The 18,147-nt window shown below is 50.3% G+C and overlaps 1 protein-coding gene across 4 annotated transcripts in view; it reads right to left on the bottom strand.

The window, feature by feature from the left end:
• Positions 1–18,147, bottom strand: part of LOC147433447 (uncharacterized) — a 128,508-nt gene that overhangs the window by 87,510 nt on the left and 22,851 nt on the right. For all 4 annotated transcript variants that reach the window (XM_086490123.1, XM_086490125.1, XM_086490124.1 and 1 more), the window contains exon 3: positions 624–702. In XM_086490123.1, the coding sequence (XP_086346249.1) occupies positions 624–702 (79 nt within the window). The remainder of the gene's footprint in view (positions 1–623; positions 703–18,147) is intronic.

Genomic DNA, 18,147 nt, shown 5'->3' on the forward strand with positions numbered 1-18,147 from the left:
AAAGAGAGAGGATGACAGGAAATGTTCTAGAGAGACAAAACTCATCCCATAACAAGCTCTAAAACCAAAGAAACCCTCGATTGCATAAAAATAAAATTCCAATTGAGAATAAGTGTCTTATGCTATGTCATGCAATCACGCATCTAGTACAAGCTATGCACATTACCTGTGTGACAGAGTGAAACATATTCAGAGATGATTTGAAGTAATGTAACAGAGTCCAGCAGGAAAAAACCCAAGCAATCAATAAAGGACCCCTCACTCAATAAGCTTGCATCAGCAGATTTATGCAAAGAGCTCTAAAGCCACAAGCTGTATCATTTCGACTGAGTAAAAGCGCCAGGCCAGAGCTCTCCCACCCATGCTTGGTTGTGACACTGACTTGAATTGTCAGTTTGCTTCACCACTTACAATGCAAATGTTCCAGGCAAGGAAAAACACTTCCACCATCCTAGATATATTCATACCTCATCGTGTACCAATAATAGAGTGTAATATGTCTAACTTTTCCGAGTGATTAATATGTTAAAAAATACTAGAGTTACAGCAGCTTGTAGGACAAATATCTGTCTTTTCAAGTGATGGCAAGGTAGCACTGGAGAAATTGGCTCAACCTATCTCACCTTGTGACATCCCTGTTTTCTTATCTTTCAAGAAAGAAACCTCTACAACGTTCCCAAAATCACTGAACAAATCTTGTACCTGTTAACGATTGAAAATACAAGACATCAATATTAACGGTTTAAAAAACGAAGCACACCATAAACTTAACGTAAAAAACAGTTAAGCTGCATAACAACCAGGATACATTGTACAAGTATCACTTCACTTCTGCACTCATCCAAAGAAAAAGAAATACACTGGGGTTAAATGCTTTACTTTTGATTAGAAGTTAGAACAAACATGGCTTTACTTTTATTGGAGCAAACATAGAAACCTCATCACATCTATACACTTTAAAACAATACTTTCTTAAGACTTTGAGGAGGGGAGAAGACTGTCGCCGTGGCACAATTACACAGTTAAAAAGTTAGAACTGCCATGAAAATCTCTTCAAATCTCTTATATTCTCTGCCCGAGGCCAACGAGTAGCTCCCCACACTGTTATGCGGCAATGGAAAGTGGCATACATGGGCCCTAGAGCTTGCATATCCTTTGGCAGGCTGCCACACAGCAAAAAACACTATGAAGCGTCAAAGATGTGGCATGCATAAGACTTGAAGCTTGCATGTTTCCCTTCTGGTTCTTCACTTCTAGAATTTCAGGCATAATTTTGAGTCCTTTCATTTTTCCATAATCCTTAATGTATGTCATCTAGTAGCTTTTTCTTCATCAACGTTTGTACTCTCTACATGCACAATGACAAAGCGAGTTTATCCCCATACTGACAGTTCCATCCACACGTCAGTCACCCACAGCACATCTGGCAGTCTAGAGCTTGAGTCCAGTACATTCAGATAGGTGGTGATGCTTGCTATTTGTATACTCTGCGAGAGGTATTCCACATGTTGGAACACGGAGAGAGTTGCAGTACAAAGAGAAAACAGCAGAAAGAGGATTACTTGCAGATCGTGGTACTCTTTGTTGAGAGTCAATCTGGGTTACAGGTAGAAAGATCTAGAGGGTCAGCAGGCAGATCAGAGACATGCACCTTGGCACTCTGTGATCGAGAAGTTGAGTCCGGATACAGGAGTGGACGTAGAGAGTTTGACACTCTGTCCACATTCATCGTGCTTTTAAAGACATTGATTAATAAAGATACTCCAAACGGGGGGATTTGCCATCTTGCAGGCCCAGTGTTGTGTCAATATTCTCTCTCTCTCTCTCTCTCTCTCTCTCTCTCTCTTTCATCCGGGTAGCCTTGGCACCAGACCCACCCATGTACCACATCTTACACCCCCCCATTAGTACAGGATGGAGCTAGATAGCTTGATGCATTCTCATGATTGTACTACCTTGAGCATACAGACATGCATATACCCCTAGAGATAGAGCTCCATCCCTCCTCAGATACTCCACTACCTACTTTCAGCTCAGTTTTGTATCAATTTTGTTTCATTTGTCTTTCCGATAGACGGATGACATACACACAATGTACATTTGATTTGTCTCATAGGCCGATTTCGGCCTGACATAGACGTTAAAAATCTTTCTTTCTTTCTTTCTTTTCTCTCTCTCTCTCTCTCTCTCTCTCTCTCTCTCTCTCTCTCTCTCTCTCTCTCTCTCTCGAATTCACGGACCTGCTGCACCAGCGCCCTCCTCCTGCTGCACCAGCGCGCGTACCTGCTGCTGTGCTGCCCCAGGCACATTACTACTGTGCTGCGCGCTGCTGTGTCACCCCAGCTGCTCAGCGCGCCCACCCCACCTGCACAGCACCCCCGGTATCCGCCTGTTGCTGCCGCTGTTATACCTGCTGCTGCTGCTGAACTGCCTCTCCTTGCTGCACACGTACAACCTCTCTTCCCCTCGCGCAGCCCCCCTCCAGCTTCCCCCTCACGCCGCCCCTACTCGCTCCCATCACGCAGCCATCTCTCTCTCTCTCTCTCTCTCTCTCTCTCTCTCTCTCTCTCTCTCTCTCTCTCTCACACACACACACACACACACGGATACATACCCACTCACATAATACACGCATACACGCATACACACACGTACTCCCTCTCTTCCCCTTCTCCCCTCTTCTTCACAATATGAAGAGAGGGTAGCTTCGAAGACAACCATGTCTTCCCCCACCATCAAGACGCCGACATCGACAATGAAGACAACCTTCATGCTCACGAACAAGAGGCTTGCACAATTGGAGAAGGACATGAAAGAATGGTGGATGGAGAGAGAGATATGGAGGGAGGAGAAAGCCACCTTCATCAAGCTATGGAACGAAGAGAAGGAGGACATGAGAGCGGAAATCCAAAACCTCAAAGAGGAGAAGGAGAGAAGGGAACGGGAGAACGAGAAGGAGAGGGAGAGATGGAGGAAAGAGCAAGAAGAGATGAAGGCACAAATCGATCTCCTTCATGCTTCCATCACATCCCTCACCCCCGAGGAAGGAGAGATTAAAGAGGAGGCTAAGGAAGCCCTCAAGGAGGAGATCACCAAAGCCCTCACCGCAAGCATTGAGGACAAATTAGAGGCCACCAAAGAAGGATGGGTCGAAGTGGTCAAAAAGAATATCAAGAAGGTAGCAAGAGAGGAAGCCCAAAAAGATGAGGTACTCATCGTACACACAACCATCGAGGAGGAGGAGATGCGACAAGCTCGCCGTCTCAATGTGCGAGTGACCGGCATCAAAGAAGAAGAAGGGTCTACACCCGAGAGCAATGGGAAAGCTTTATGCAAGAAAGTGGGATACAAGGAAGAAGAGATCCCTTTCTCCAAAGTTTGGAGAGCCGGCAAAAATCCAAAGAAGAGAGCTCTCATCCTCCAATTCGCCTCCGAGGAGTCTCGAACTTCTTTCCTCCGAAAGAGGGTCATCTTGAGAGGGCTAGAAAGCCCCCCGATTTATCTTGATGATGACCTCACAAAGATGCAACAAGATCACCGTCGCGCGTGCATGCCTAGAGTCCACCAAGCCCGCAAAGAAGGGAAGAAGGCAGTATATCGAGATGGCAGGGTCATCATTGATGGCAAGACCATCGCATAGGGACTCGCGGCTTGTGGGACACACGAGGAGATTCATGTCACGGTTTGGAATTGCAATGGAGACCTATGGACACACCCAGAGAGACTTGAGGAGGTGATGAGAGGTCGAGACATCATTCTACTTACAGAGACACACGAGAGCCCAGAGAGAGGGTTACCACGGATACATGGATTCCAGTGGGAGTCTCTACATCGGGGATGTATGCGCCAGCACACCACTCGCGGTTCAGGAGGAGTGGCCATACTCTTTAGACAAGGGCTTCACAACAGACTACAGATTGTTGCCCGGGACCCACAGGCCCGCTACATGTGGATTCGCCTCGAGCTCTCACGGGACAGGATCGTCTACATTGCCCTTTGCTACTTTGCTCCCACAGGCTCCAGATTCGCCCCTATTGAGCAGGAGTCACCGTACGCATGCCTCACGGAGGAGATTATGGAGTACTCCACACTGGGTGAAGTTTTCCTTATGGGAGACTTCAATGCTCGTACGCGCAATGAGCAGTGTGAGGCATATGACCACGAGGACCCAGAGGCACTACACACTCTAGATAAGGAGGCTACTATGAGAGATACAGCAGACAGAGCTCCAGTCACAGCCTACGGACGACATCTACTTCGACTTGGCTCCCAGCACCGTCTCGTTATTTATAACGGGATGGCCCAGTGGCCCACCTCAGGGGGCCTGACTTGTATGCCACATGGAGTTACAGAGGGAGGGGGGATTACAGTCGACTATATTCTGGAACCCAGGGAGGCTACACACCTTATCACATCCTTCACCATTCCACCCATACCCATCGGAGCCGACCACACATACCTCTCTTTCTCCATCACCGGAGATACCATCCCACACAGCTCCACAGCACACACTCCACACACCACCATCCATTTCACACATGAGCTAGCCCCTCTTTACTCGGCCGAGGTCAAGCATGGCCTATGCCTCCTCCACCCATCGACACCACTCTCAGTTCTCACATCACATATCTCTTCCGTTCTCCACACTTCAGCTATTAGCTCTTTTCCACACACCACTCACACAGGACGCACTCCCCCTCCAGGGACTATGCCTCAGAACTGCTGGTATGATGATGAGTGCAGAGAGCTATACCGACGCCTCTGTGCACGGCGAGCCTTAGGAGAGATCACAGAGAGAGAGGCCAGACGGCATATGAAGACGCTGACACGCCAAAAGCGGCGAGCATTCGAAGAGGCACAGGAGCTTGAGCTATACCGCCTATTCATGAGCATGGATAGCGCGACGGCATGGCGCACCCTGCGCGAGCCACGTCCGACTACAGCTATTGAGGATCCACAGATATGGCATGATTATGCAGAGCGACTTTATGAGGTGCCACGGCAGCCTACTATCCCACAGCCACACGGGCCACGCCCCACGTGCTCTTCCTTCTTTACAGCAGAGATGGTAGAGAGGGCCATACACCGCATGCAGCACAGACGATCAGCTGACCATACTGGTTTACAGAGTGAGCACATCATTTATGCGGCCTCCACTATAGCCCCGTTGATTGCACATGTCTTCAACCCGGCTATAGGGGAGGGCTTCCCAGAGGAGTGGACACAGCACACCATAGTGCCTATCCACAAATCTGGCGACACCCTGGACCCAGGGAACTACAGGGCTATCATGATTGGCCACACGATGGCCAAGCTATATGGAGCAGTACTTGAGGCACAGCTCAGCCGCTACGCAGAGACCGAGGGTTTACGAGCTCCAGGCCAGGCAGGTTTCAGACGAGCTTTCTCCACCACTGATCACATCTTCGTTCTGCGCTGCCTCATTGATGGGGCAAAGGCGCGAAAGAAGAGGCTTTACTGCTGCTTTGTGGATTTCCGCAAGGCCTTTGACACAGTCCCACGCGAGAGACTCTTCCAGCGCCTTCACAGCATTGGGGTACCAACAGAGATGATTTGGGCCATATATACTCTCTACGAGAGGGTGACGGGTCAAGTTTGTTGCCCAGGCGGTTTTTCAGAGACCATTGCTAGCACCATTGGTGTTAAGCAAGGATGCCCACTCTCCCCGACACTCTTTGGGCTCTACATCGACGAGATCTCCGACTACATACTGCGAGCAGGGGGAGAGGGGAGCGACTTGGCAGGTACTCCGGTCCACATCATGTTATATGCTGATGATATTGTGTTGATTTCAGAGTCACCCGAGGGCTTGCAACGCCATCTTGAGGCCTTGGACGAATTCAGCACACACAGGGGGTTGACTGTGAACCTTGGCAAAACCAAGGTCATGATCTTTCACACATCCAGTGCAGTGAGGAGCGCTGCCACCTTCACAGCAGCAGGAGGACAAGTTGATGTAGTCACCTCCTATGTCTACCTTGGCATCACATTCACCAGCCTACTAGGACCCTTCACTATGAGGCAGGCTGCTGCTGACAGGCTCACCCGAGGATATGCAGCTCTGACCATGCTAGAGCGGAGGTGCCACCAGGCACACTTTCAGGAGCCCCGCACGAAGGGGTGGCTTTTCGACACCTTAGTCACCCCGGCCCTGATGTACTCGGCGGCAGTATGGGCACCAGGATTGACAGCTGACCAGTGGACACAGCTTGAGAGGCCACAGGTATGTATGATCTCACGCTTGCTCCGCAGCAAGAAGACAGTGCCACATGACATTATTAGAGTCGAGCTCGCCACACCACCTATGGTTGTAGAGGCACTATTCCAGACAGTCTGCTTCATCCAGAGGATGAGAGAGCTACCTCCTAACAGACTTACTCGTAGAGCATTTGAGGCAGCTATACAGCTATCAGAGAGTGGGCATGAGAGAGCATGGTACTCACAGGTCAGAGCATGGTTTGAGGGACACGGTCTTGACATGGAGAGCCTACCACCATTCCAGTACGACCCCCACTCACCATATATTCACCTCTCTCGCAATGAGAGGAACTTGGTATTGAGACAGGATCTATGGCAGCTATACACTAGGAGAGTCTGGGAGTCACCTGGCTTGGGGACGAGGATGTCAGATTACAGAGACCACTTTCTCACGATATTGTCTGGGGGGTTCATACAGAGACCACGCTATATGGACACATATATGCCACATAGCTCACGGGTGGCGATTGGTCAGCTGAGAGTGGCTTCACACAGGTTAGAGATTGAGATCGGGAGACACACTGGTGTTCCCAGGGAGGAGCGAGTCTGCAGAGCCTGCACAAAGGAGGTGGAGAGTGAGGAGCACTTTGTATGTAGATGCAGAGCATACACTGAGATCAGAGGCAGGTATGATGCCTTATTCAGAGGACAGCCCACTCTCCGAGAGATCATGGACTCTCGAGATCAGAGACAGCTCGGACGTTTCTTACTAGAGATACAGAGCCATCGGGACACACTACTACAGCCACACACAGCTACACAGACAGAGGGGAGACAGTCGCAGCTCACAGACTTCTTTCAGAGGATTGCCGCCCCTCCCTCACCAGACACTCAGAGGGGAGTGACACTCCCACAGGCGGAGGTGAGCCGAGCTAGACGACGACCACGAGTCACAGGCTACAGGGGCGCGAGCTCCCACCATCGACAGATCGAGGAGATCCGAGCCCGGGAGCGCCGTGCCACTGAGGAGCGAGTAGCTCAGATGAGGGCCGACCCGACAGCTTTCATCCGGGTAGCCTTGGCACTAGCCCCGCCCATGTACCACATCTTATATCCCCCCATTAGTACAAGATGGAGCTAGATAGCTTCATGCATTCTCATGATTGTACTACCTTGAGCATATAGACATGGATATACCCCTAGAGAGATAGAGCTCCATCCCTCCTCAGATACTCCACTACCTACATTCAATTCAGTTTTGTATCAGTTTTGTTTCATTTGTCTTTCCGATAGACGGATGACATACACACCATGTACATCTGTTTTGTCTCATAGGCCGATTTCGGCCTGACATAGACGTTAAAAAATCTTTCTTTCTTTCTTTCTCTCTCTCTCTCTCTCTCTCTCTCTCTCTCTCTCTCTCTCTCTCTCTCTCTCTCTCTCTCTCTCTCTCTCTCTCTCTCTCTCTCTCTCTCTCAGCGCGCAGATTTCAGCCTCAGCACCACAGCGCGCAAGTTCTCAGCCTCAGCACCACAACGCGAGCTGGCTTCAGCCTCAGCAACTCAACGCGCAGGTCTCAGCCTCAGCACCACAGCGCGCAGATTTCAGCCTCAGCACCACAGCGCACAAGTTCTCAGCCTCAGCACCACAGCGCACAGGTTTCTAGCAGAGCATGGGCTCTTAGGGAAGCAGAGCGGCTGGGGTTGTTGAGCGTGCAGGAGCTGCTGAACGTGCAGGGCTACAGAAACGCAGAGGGAGCAAGTCACTGGCGCACCCTCTCTTTCTCTCTCTCTCACGCAGCCTCTCTCTCTCTCTCTCTCTCTCTCTCTCTCTCTCTCTCTCTCTCTCTCTCTCACACACACACACGGATACATACCCACACACACACTACACCCATACACGCATACACACACGTACTCCCTCTCTTCCCCTTCTCCCCTCTTCTTCACAATATGAAGAGAGGGTAGTTACGAAGACAACCATGTCTTCCCCCATCATCAAGACGCCGACACCGACAATGAGGACAACCTTCATGCTCACGAACAAGAGGCTTTCACAATTGGAGAAGGACATGAAAGAATGGTGGATGGAGAGAGAGATATGGAGGGAGGAGAAAGCCACCTTCATCAAGCTATGGAACGAAGAGAAGGAGGACATGAGAGCGGAAATCCAAAATCTCAAAGAGGACAAGGAGAGAAGGGAACGGGAGAACGAGAAGGAGAGGGAGAGATGGAGGAAAGAGCAAGAAGAGATAAAGGCACAAATCGATCTCCTTCATGCTTCCATCACATCCCTCACCCCCGAGGAAGGAGAGATTAAAGAGGAGGCTAAGGAAGCCCTCAAGGAGAGAGATCACCAAAGCCCTCACCGCAAGCATTGAGGACAAATTAGAGGCCACCAAAGAAGGATGGGTCGAAGTGGTCAAAAAGAATATCAAGAAGGTAGCAAGAGAGGAAGCCCAAAAAGATGAGGTACTCATCGTACACACAACCATCGAGGAGGAGGAGATGCGACAAGCTCGACGTCTCAATGTGCGAGTGACCGGCATCAAAGACGAAGAAGGGTCTACACCCGAGAGCGATGGGAAAGCTTTATGCAAGAAAGTGGGATACAAGGAACAAGAGATCCCTTTCTCCAAAGTGTGGAGAGCCGGCAAAGATCCAAAGAAGAGAGCTCTCATCCTCCAATTCGCCTCCGAAGAGTCTCGACCTTCTTTCCTCCGAAAGAGAGTCATCTTGAGAGGGCTAGAAGGCCCCCCGATTTATCTTGATAATGACCTCATAAAGATGCAACAAGATCACCGTCGCGCGTGCATGCCTAGAGTCCACCAAGCCCGCAAAGAATGGAAGAAGGCAGTATATCGAGATGGTAGGGTTATCATTGATGGCAAGACCATCGCATAGGGACTCGCGGCTTGTGGGACACACGAGGAGATTCATGTCACGGTTTGGAATTGCAATGGAGACCTATGGACACACCCAGAGAGACTTGAGGAGGTGATGAGAGGTCGAGACATCATTCTACTTACAGAGACACACGAGAGCCCAGAGAGAGGGTTACCACGGATACATGGATTCCAGTGGGAGTCTCTACATCGGGGATGTATGCGCCAGCACACCACTCGCGGCTCAGGAGGAGTGGCCATACTCTTTAGACAGGGGCTTCACAGCAAACTACAGATTGTTTCCCGGGACCCACAGGCCCACTACATGTGGATTCGCCTCGAGCTATCACGAGACAGGATCGTCTACATTGCCCTTTGCTACTTTGCTCCCACAAGCTCCAGATTCGCCCCTATTGAGCAGGAGTCACCGTACGCATGCCTCACGGAGGAGATTATGGAGTACTCCACACTGGGTGAAGTCTTCCTTATGGGAGACTTCAATGCTCGTACGCGCAGTGAGCAGTGTGAGGCATATGACCACGAGGACCCAGAGGCACTACACACTCTAGATGAGGAGGCTGCTATGAGAGATACAGCAGACAGAGCTCCAATCACAGCCTACGGACGACATCTACTTCGACTTGGCTCCCAACACCGTCTCGTTATTTATAACGGGATGGTCCAGTAGCCCACCTCAGGGGGCCTGACTTGTATGCCACATGGAGTTGCAGAGGGAGGGGGGAGTACAGTCGACTATATTCTGGGACCCAAGGAGGCTACACACCTTATCACATCCTTCACCATTCCACCCATACCCATCCGAGCCGACCACACATACCTCTCTTTCTCCATCACCGGAGATACCATCCCACACAGCTCCATATATAACGGGATGGTCCAGTGGCCCACCTCAGGGGGCCTGACTTGTATGCCACATGGAGTTGCAGAGGGAGGGGGGAGTACAGTTGACTATATTCTGGGACCCAGGGAGGCTACACACCTTATCACATCCTTCACCATTCCACCCATACCCATCGGACCGACCACACATACCTCTCTTTCTCCATCACCGGAGATACCATCCCACACAGCTCCACAGCACACACTCCACACACCACCATCCATTTCACACATGAGCTAGCCTCTCTTTACTCGGCCGAGGTCGAGCATCGCCTATGCCTCCTCCACCCATCCACACCACTCTCAGTTCTCACATCACATATCTCTTTCGTTCTCCACACTTCAGCTATTAGCTCTTTTCCACACACCACTCACACAGGACGCACTCCCCCTCTCGGGACTATGCCTCAGAACTGCTGGTATGATGATGAGTGCACAGAGCTATACCGACGCCTCCGTGCACGGCGAGCCTTAGGAGAGATCACAGAGAGAGAGAGACCAGATGGCATATGAAGACGCTGACACGCCAAAAGCGGCGAGCATTCGAAGAGGCACAGGAGCTTGAGCTATACCGCCTATTCATGAGCATGGATAGCGCGATGGCATGGCGCACCCTGCGCGAGCCACGTCCGACTACAGCTATTGAGGATCCACAGATATGGCATGATTATGCAGAGCGACTTTATGAGGTGCCAGGGCAGCCTCCTATCCCGCAGCCACACGAGCCACGCCCCACTTGCTCCTCCTTCTTTACAGCAGAGATGGTAGAGAGGGCCATACGCCGCATGCAGCACAGACGATCAGCTGACCATACTGGTTTACAGAGTGAGCACATCATTTATGCGGCCTCCACTATAGCCCCGTTGATTGCACATGTCTTCAACCGGGCTATAGGGGAGGGCTTCCCAGAGGAGTGGACACAGCACACCATAGTGCCTATCCACAAATCTAGCGACACCCTGGACCCAGGGAACTACAGGACTATCATGATTGGCCACACGATGGCCAAGCTATATGGAGCAGTACGTGAGGCACAGCTCAGCTGCTACGCAAAGATCGAGGGTTTACGAGCTCCACGCTAGGCAGGTTTCAGACGAGCTTTCTCCACCACCGATCACATCTTCGTTCTGCGCTGCCTCATTGATGGGGCAAAGGCGCGAAAGAAGAGGCTTTACTGCTACTTTGTGGATTTCCGCAAGGCCTTTGACACAGTCCCACGCGAGAGACTCTTCCAACGTCCTCACAGCATTGGGGTACCAACAGAGATGATTTGGGCCATATATGCTCTCTACGAGAGGGTGACGGGTCGGGTTCGTTGCCCAGGCGGTTTTTCAGAGACCATTGCTAGCACCATTGGTGTTAAGCAAGGATGCCCACTCTCCCCGACACTCTTTGGGCTCTACATCGACGAGATCTCCGACTACATACTGCGAGCAGGGGGAGAGGGGAGCGACTTGGCAGGTACTCCGGTCCACATCATGTTATATGCTGATGATATTGTGTTGATTTCAGAGTCACCCGAGGGCTTGCAACGCCATCTTGAGGCCTTGGACGAATTCAGCACACACAGGGGGTTGACTGTGAACCTTGGCAAAACCACGGTTATGATCTTTCACACATCCAGTGCAGTGAGGAGCGCTGCCACCTTCACAGCAGCAGGAGGACAGGTTGATGTAGTCACCTCCTATGTCTAACTTGGCATCACATTCACCAGCTTACCAGGACCCTTCACTATGAGGCAGGCTGCTGCTGACAGGCTCACCCGAGGATATGCAGCTCTGACCATGCTAGAGCGGAGATGCCACCAGGCACACTTTCAGGAGCCCCGCACGAAGGGGTGGCTTTTCGACACCTTAGTCACCCCGGCCTTGATGTACACGGCGGCAGTATGGGCACCAGGATTGACAGCTGACCAGTGGACACAGCTTGAGAGGCCACAGGTATGTATGATCTCACGCTTGCTCCGCAGCAAGAAGACAGTGCCACATGACATTATTAGAGCCGAGCTCGCCACACCACCTATGGTTGTAGAGGCACTATTCCAGACAGTCTGCTTCATCCAGAGGATGAGAGAGCTACCTCCTGACAGACTTACTCGTAGAGCATTTGAGGCAGCTATACAGCTATCAGAGAGTGGGCATGAGAGAGCATGGTACTCACAGGTCAGAGCATGGTTTGAGGGACACAATCTTGACATGGAGAGCCTACCACCATTCCAGTACGACCCCCACTCACCATATGTTCACCTCTCTCGCAGTGAGAGGAACTTGGTATTGAGACAGGATCTGTGGCAGCTATACACTAGGAGAGTCTGGGAGTCACCTGGCTTGGGGACGAGGATGTCAGATTACAGAGACCAGTTTCTCACCATATTGTCTGGGGGGTTCATACAGAGACCACGCTACATGGACACATATATGCCACATAGCTCACGGGTGGCGATTGGTCAGCTGAGAGTGGCTTCACACAGGTTAGAGATTGAGATCGGGAGACATACTGGTGTTCCCAGGGAGGAGCGAGTCTGCAGAGCCTGCACAAAGGAGGTGGAGAGTGAGGAGCACTTTGTATGTAGATGCAGAGCATACACTGAGATCAGAGGCAGGTATGAGGCCTTATTCAGAGGACAGCCCACTCTCCGAGAGATCATGGACTCTCGAGATCAGAGACAGCTCGGACGTTTCTTACTAGAGATACAGAGCCATCGGGACACACTACTACAGCCACACACAGCTACACAGACAGAGGGGAGACAGTCGCAGCTCACAGACTTCTTTCCGAGGATTGCCGCCCCTCCCTCACCAGACACTCAGAGGGGAGTGACACTCCCACAGGCGGAGGAGAGCCGAGCTAGATGACGACCACGAGTCACAGGCTACAGGGGCGCGAGCTCCCACCACCGACAGATCGAGGAGATCCGAGCCCGGGAGCGCCGTGCCACTGAGGAGCGAGTGGCTCAGATGAGGGCCGACCCGACAGCTTTCATCCGGGTAGCCTTGGCAGCAGACCCGCCCATGTACCACATCTTACATCCCCCCATTAGTACAAGATGGAGCTAGATAGCTTGATGCATTCTCATGATTGTACTACCTTGAGCATATAGACATGCATATACCCCCTAGAGATAGAGCTCCATCCCTCCTCAGATACTCCACTACCTACATTCAGTTCAATTTTGTATCAATTTTGTTTCATTTGTCTTTCCGATAGACGGATGACATACACACCATTTACATTTGATTTGTCTCATAGGCCGATTTCGGCCTGACATAGACGTTAAAAATCTTTCTTTCTTTCTCTCTCTCACCCGCTATACATTTACTCCAGAGACTGATTTCGTTTATTCAGAGGAGATCTGGGACCGTCTATTGGAAGGCACAGCTGGCACATATGGTACAGGCCTCTCAATGGAGGAGTGCACCACGCTACTGACTGAGACATTGCACGGGGCTGCATCAGTGGCATACCCACACACTCAGCCGGGCAAGAGACGACATTCTGGGAGCATGCCCCAGAATAGTTGGTATGATGAAGAGTGCAGAGAGATGAGAGACCAGCTTCAGAGGGATCTTCTTTTAGGAGTCATCACTTACAGACAGTCTCGGATTGCTTTCCGACGCCTTGTGTGACGGAAGAAGCGAGCTTAGCTAGCCCAAATGGAGCGAGACTTGTATCAGATGTTCTTGAGTAGGGACTCAGGAGAGGCATGGCGTCTCTTCCATCAGCACTCCCCTCCCCCAGTGATTACTTCACCTGAGGTGTGGGGCCAATATGCGACATCATTGTATACGGTTCCTGGACAGGAACCCCTTCCAGACCCTACCAAGCCTTGCCCAGCTACGAGCACTTTCTTTACACCTGAGATGGTACAAAGGGCCATCGACAAAATGAAGACCGGGAAGGCATATGATTATGACGGTCTAGTATCGGAGCACTTTATACATGCCGGGGATATGCTGATGGAGGTTCTCACAGTGTTGTTCAATCGTGCCATGTGTGAGGGATTACATGAGACTTGGAGATTGTCTAATATTGTGCCCATCTTCAAGGCTGGTGACCCTACAGAGCCTGGGAACTACCGCACTATCATGGTTGGACACACATTGGCACGGTTGTATGCATCCATCCTGGAGCAACACTTGAGTAATTGGGCAGAGGGCGAGGGGGTACGAGCAAAGGGTCAAGCCGGCTTCAGGAGGGGTTTTTCCACTCTTGATCATATTCTGACACTCAGGGCATCATTGAGGAGGGCAGAGCACATGGGAGACGAATATATTGTAGCTTTGTGGACTTTCGTAAGGCATTTGACATGGTACCAAGAGCTCGATTGATGCGCAGACTACAGGAGATGGGGGTGCCCATAGAGGTGATTTGGGGGATTATGGCTTTGTACAGACCAGTGATGGGACGGGTACGCACTCCGGAAGGGGTATCTGATTTAGTTCACTCTACCATTGGAGTGAAACAAGGCTGCCCATTGTCTCCTACTCTATTTGGTATGTATGTTGATGAGGTGTCTGATTACATCGATAGAGAGGGTGACAGAGGTGCATAGCTGGCAGGGACGTGGATCCCATTGTTGCTATATGCTAATGATATTGTGCTGATATCTGACTCACCAAAAGGTATGCAACGACAGTTGGATGCACTACGCAACTTTGCAGAGGATAGTGGATTGTGTGTAAACCTAGGTAAAACCAAGGTTATGGTGTTTAACACCACACCGCAATGGGTCAGGAGATCAGTACCCACTTTCAAATATGGTCAGGAGATTGTGGAGTATACAGATGCATGCACTTACCTGGGGGTAGTCTTTACTGGGCCGAGATTTTCCTTGAGAAGAGCAGCAGAGACTAGACTAACTAGAGCAGGTGCGGCTCTGGGAGGAAAGGAGAGGATGTGTTCACAGGTTCAGTTCCAGGAACCTAGGACAAAGTTATGGCTCTTTGATACTTTGGTTATGGCTCTTTGATACTTTGGTTGCCTCTACTATGTTATATGGGGTGCAGGTTTGGGGACCTTCTATAGGCCAGGATGGGTGGAGGCGTATGGAGAAGCCACTGGTTTCTATGATCTCTCGGCTGATTAGAGCCAAGGTTTCTGTACCGCATGATATCATTCGAGTGGAATTAGCTGCCCCCCCTATGGAGATTGAGGCGCTCACAAGATCAGTCTCCTTTGTACACAATCTGTGGGATACTACAAGAGACAGATATGCCAGGGTGGCTCTAGAGTCCTCCAGACAATTAGCTCTTAACGGGGATACATCATGTTGGTATGCTCAGATGACATCATGGTTTCAAAAACATGGTTTCACCATGGACAGGTTCCCTCCTTTCCAATACTCTCTTCAGGCACCCTTGAGGTCTCTGACATGGGTAGAGATTAATAGACTCATCCGTCAGGATTTGATCCAGTTGGACACGAGGAGGACATGGATAGAGCCGTTACAAGAGTTGGGCACAAAGATGGCTTTCTATAGAAAGCATCTTCTCCACCTCACGAGGGATGGGTTTGTAATTCGACCTAGCTATATGGACACGCATCTTTCGCATGGTTTGCGTTGTGCCATTGGCCAGATACGCACGTCCTCAGCTCGAGATTGAGACTGGCAGATTCAGAGGGACACCAGCAAATAACAAAATATGCCGCTTATGTCATCTAGAGCCAGAGACAGAAGTACATTACATATGTCATTGCACAGTGTACTATGAGATACGAAGTCGTTTTCACTGTCTATTCAGAGAAGGTTTTGGGCCTCTATCTAGGGTCATGAGTTATGAAGATCAAAGATGTCTTGGGTTTTATCTACTTGAGTTACACAAGCATAGAGAAACCTTACTGAGGAGAGGTGAAGAGAGACATTCCTAGAGACAGATCACAGATTTCTTTACACTAGATATTGTACACCCAAAAGAACAGACAGAGGAGCAACCAGCGACGGTGGAGAGGTCTACCCGCACTACTCGCATTCTCATAGACCAAGCATTGGAGCTAGGGAGATCTAGACGACCCCGAGGGAGGAGGGGCACACAATTTCGAAGGAGTCTATGGCAAAAGATTCAAGCCATACTCTTTTGTCGTCCAGAGTGCAGATGAAGATGGATCTCTACTCCCCTCCCATATTGTCTTCACATTGTGCTGCTTAGTTTAGGATCCCGCAGTATTTATATTTTGTTATCCTAGTTTAATTTATTTTGTTAATCTGACTTTGTATCAGATACACCACATTGTAACTTTCTGGTCTCATAGGTCACTTTGGCCTTTTGAAGACGTTAATATAACATTTCATTTCATTTCATCTCTCTCTCTCTCTCTCTCTCTCTCTCTCTCTCTCTCTCTCTCTCTCTCTCTCTCTCTCTCTCTCTCTCTCTCTCTCTCTCTCTCTCTCTCTCTCTCTCTCTCTCTATACAGCGGAGTACCAGCAGAGGCCAGTAGATGCCCCTTGTGTGACATGGAACCTGAGACAGAGCTGCATTATACATGCCGCTGCCCCGTCTACTACGAGATACGAGGCCGCTTCCATTGCTTGTTCAGAGAGGGTTTTGGACCACTCTCAAGAGTAATGGGATATGAAGATCAAAGATGCCTGGGTTTGTTCTTGCTCGAGCTGCGCAGACACAGAGAGAGCCTGATGAATGTCGAGGCTAACCAGTCTCAAAGACGGATTACAGACTTCTTCAGAGCAGACATGGGACAGCCGCAAGAGCCACTCCCATAGCAGAGCTCCCCCCCGTCTCACACCAGAGGCACATTGATTGACCGAGCGATTGAACTGGGGAAATCCAGGCGCCCACGACTGCGCAGGACTACAAAGCATCGACGGAGGCTACGTCAAAAGATTCAGAGCACGCTGGCCAGGCATGCACGACGCCCGGTCAGACTACTAACCATGGAGGAAATTGATGAGATTCACCAACGACCGATGCTACATCTTTTGTGATTCAGCTATCCCAACTAGCCGCCCATTTTTGCTTAGTTTTCGGCTTACCTCACATCAACCAATCTAGAATCCCATAATATATATCTTTGTTTTGTACTGTTGATTAGGTTATTTTGTTACTCTGACTTTGTATCAGATCCACCACCTTGTAACTTTCTGGTCTCATAGGTCACTATGGCCTTTTGAAGACGTTAATATAACATTTCATTTCATTTCTTCTCTCTCTCTCTCTCTCTCTCTCTCTCTCTCTCTCTCTCTCTCTCTCTCTCTCTCTCTCTCTCTCTCTCTCTCTCTCTCTCTCTCTCTCTCTCTCTCTCTCTCTCTCTCTCTCTCTCTCTCTCTCTCTCTCTCTCTCTCCTACATAGTCAAAGATCACCAAGTTAATCCGCCAAGACCTGACCCATCTACACACCAGGAGGACATGGATACAACCAGCACAGGAATTGGGCACGAAGATGGCTTTCTACAGAGACCACCTCCTCCAACTTACAGAAGATGGTTTTGTGGCAAGACCCAGATACATGGATACCCACTTGTCTCATGGGATACGATGTGCTATTGGCCAGTTACACACATCTTCTCATCAGTTGCAGATTGAGACTGGGAGATACAGCGGAGTACCAGCAGAGGACAGGACATGCCCCTTGTGTAACATGGAACCTGAGACAAAGCTACACTATACATGCCGCTGCCCCGTCTACTACGAGATACGAGGCCGCTTCCATTGCTTGTTCAAAGAGGGTTTTGGACCACTCTCAAGAGTCATAGGATACGAAGATCAGAGATGCCTGGGTTTGTTCTTGCTCGAGTTGCGCAAACACAAAGATAGCCTGATGAATGGAGAGGCTAGCCAGTCTCAAAGACGGATCACAGACTTCTTCAGAGCAGACACGGGACAGCCGCAAGAGCCACTCCCACAGCAGAGCTCCCCCCCGTCTCACACCAGAGGCACACTGATTGACCGAGCAATTGAACTAGGGAAATCCAGGCACCCGCGACTGCGAAGAACTACACAGCATCGATGAAGGCTACGACAGAAAATGCGGAGCACGCTGGCCAGGCATACACGACGCCCGATCAGACTACTAACCATGGAGGAAATTGATGAGATTCGCCAACGACCGATGCTAGATCCGTTGTGATTCAGCTATCCCAACAAGCCGCCCATTATTCTGCTTAGTTTTTTGCCGGACTCACATCGACC

The sequence above is a fragment of the Adiantum capillus-veneris genome, chromosome 19, assembly GCF_014529385.1.
Source record: "Adiantum capillus-veneris isolate H3 chromosome 19, ASM1452938v2, whole genome shotgun sequence".
Taxonomy (NCBI): Eukaryota; Viridiplantae; Streptophyta; class Polypodiopsida; order Polypodiales; family Pteridaceae; genus Adiantum; species Adiantum capillus-veneris.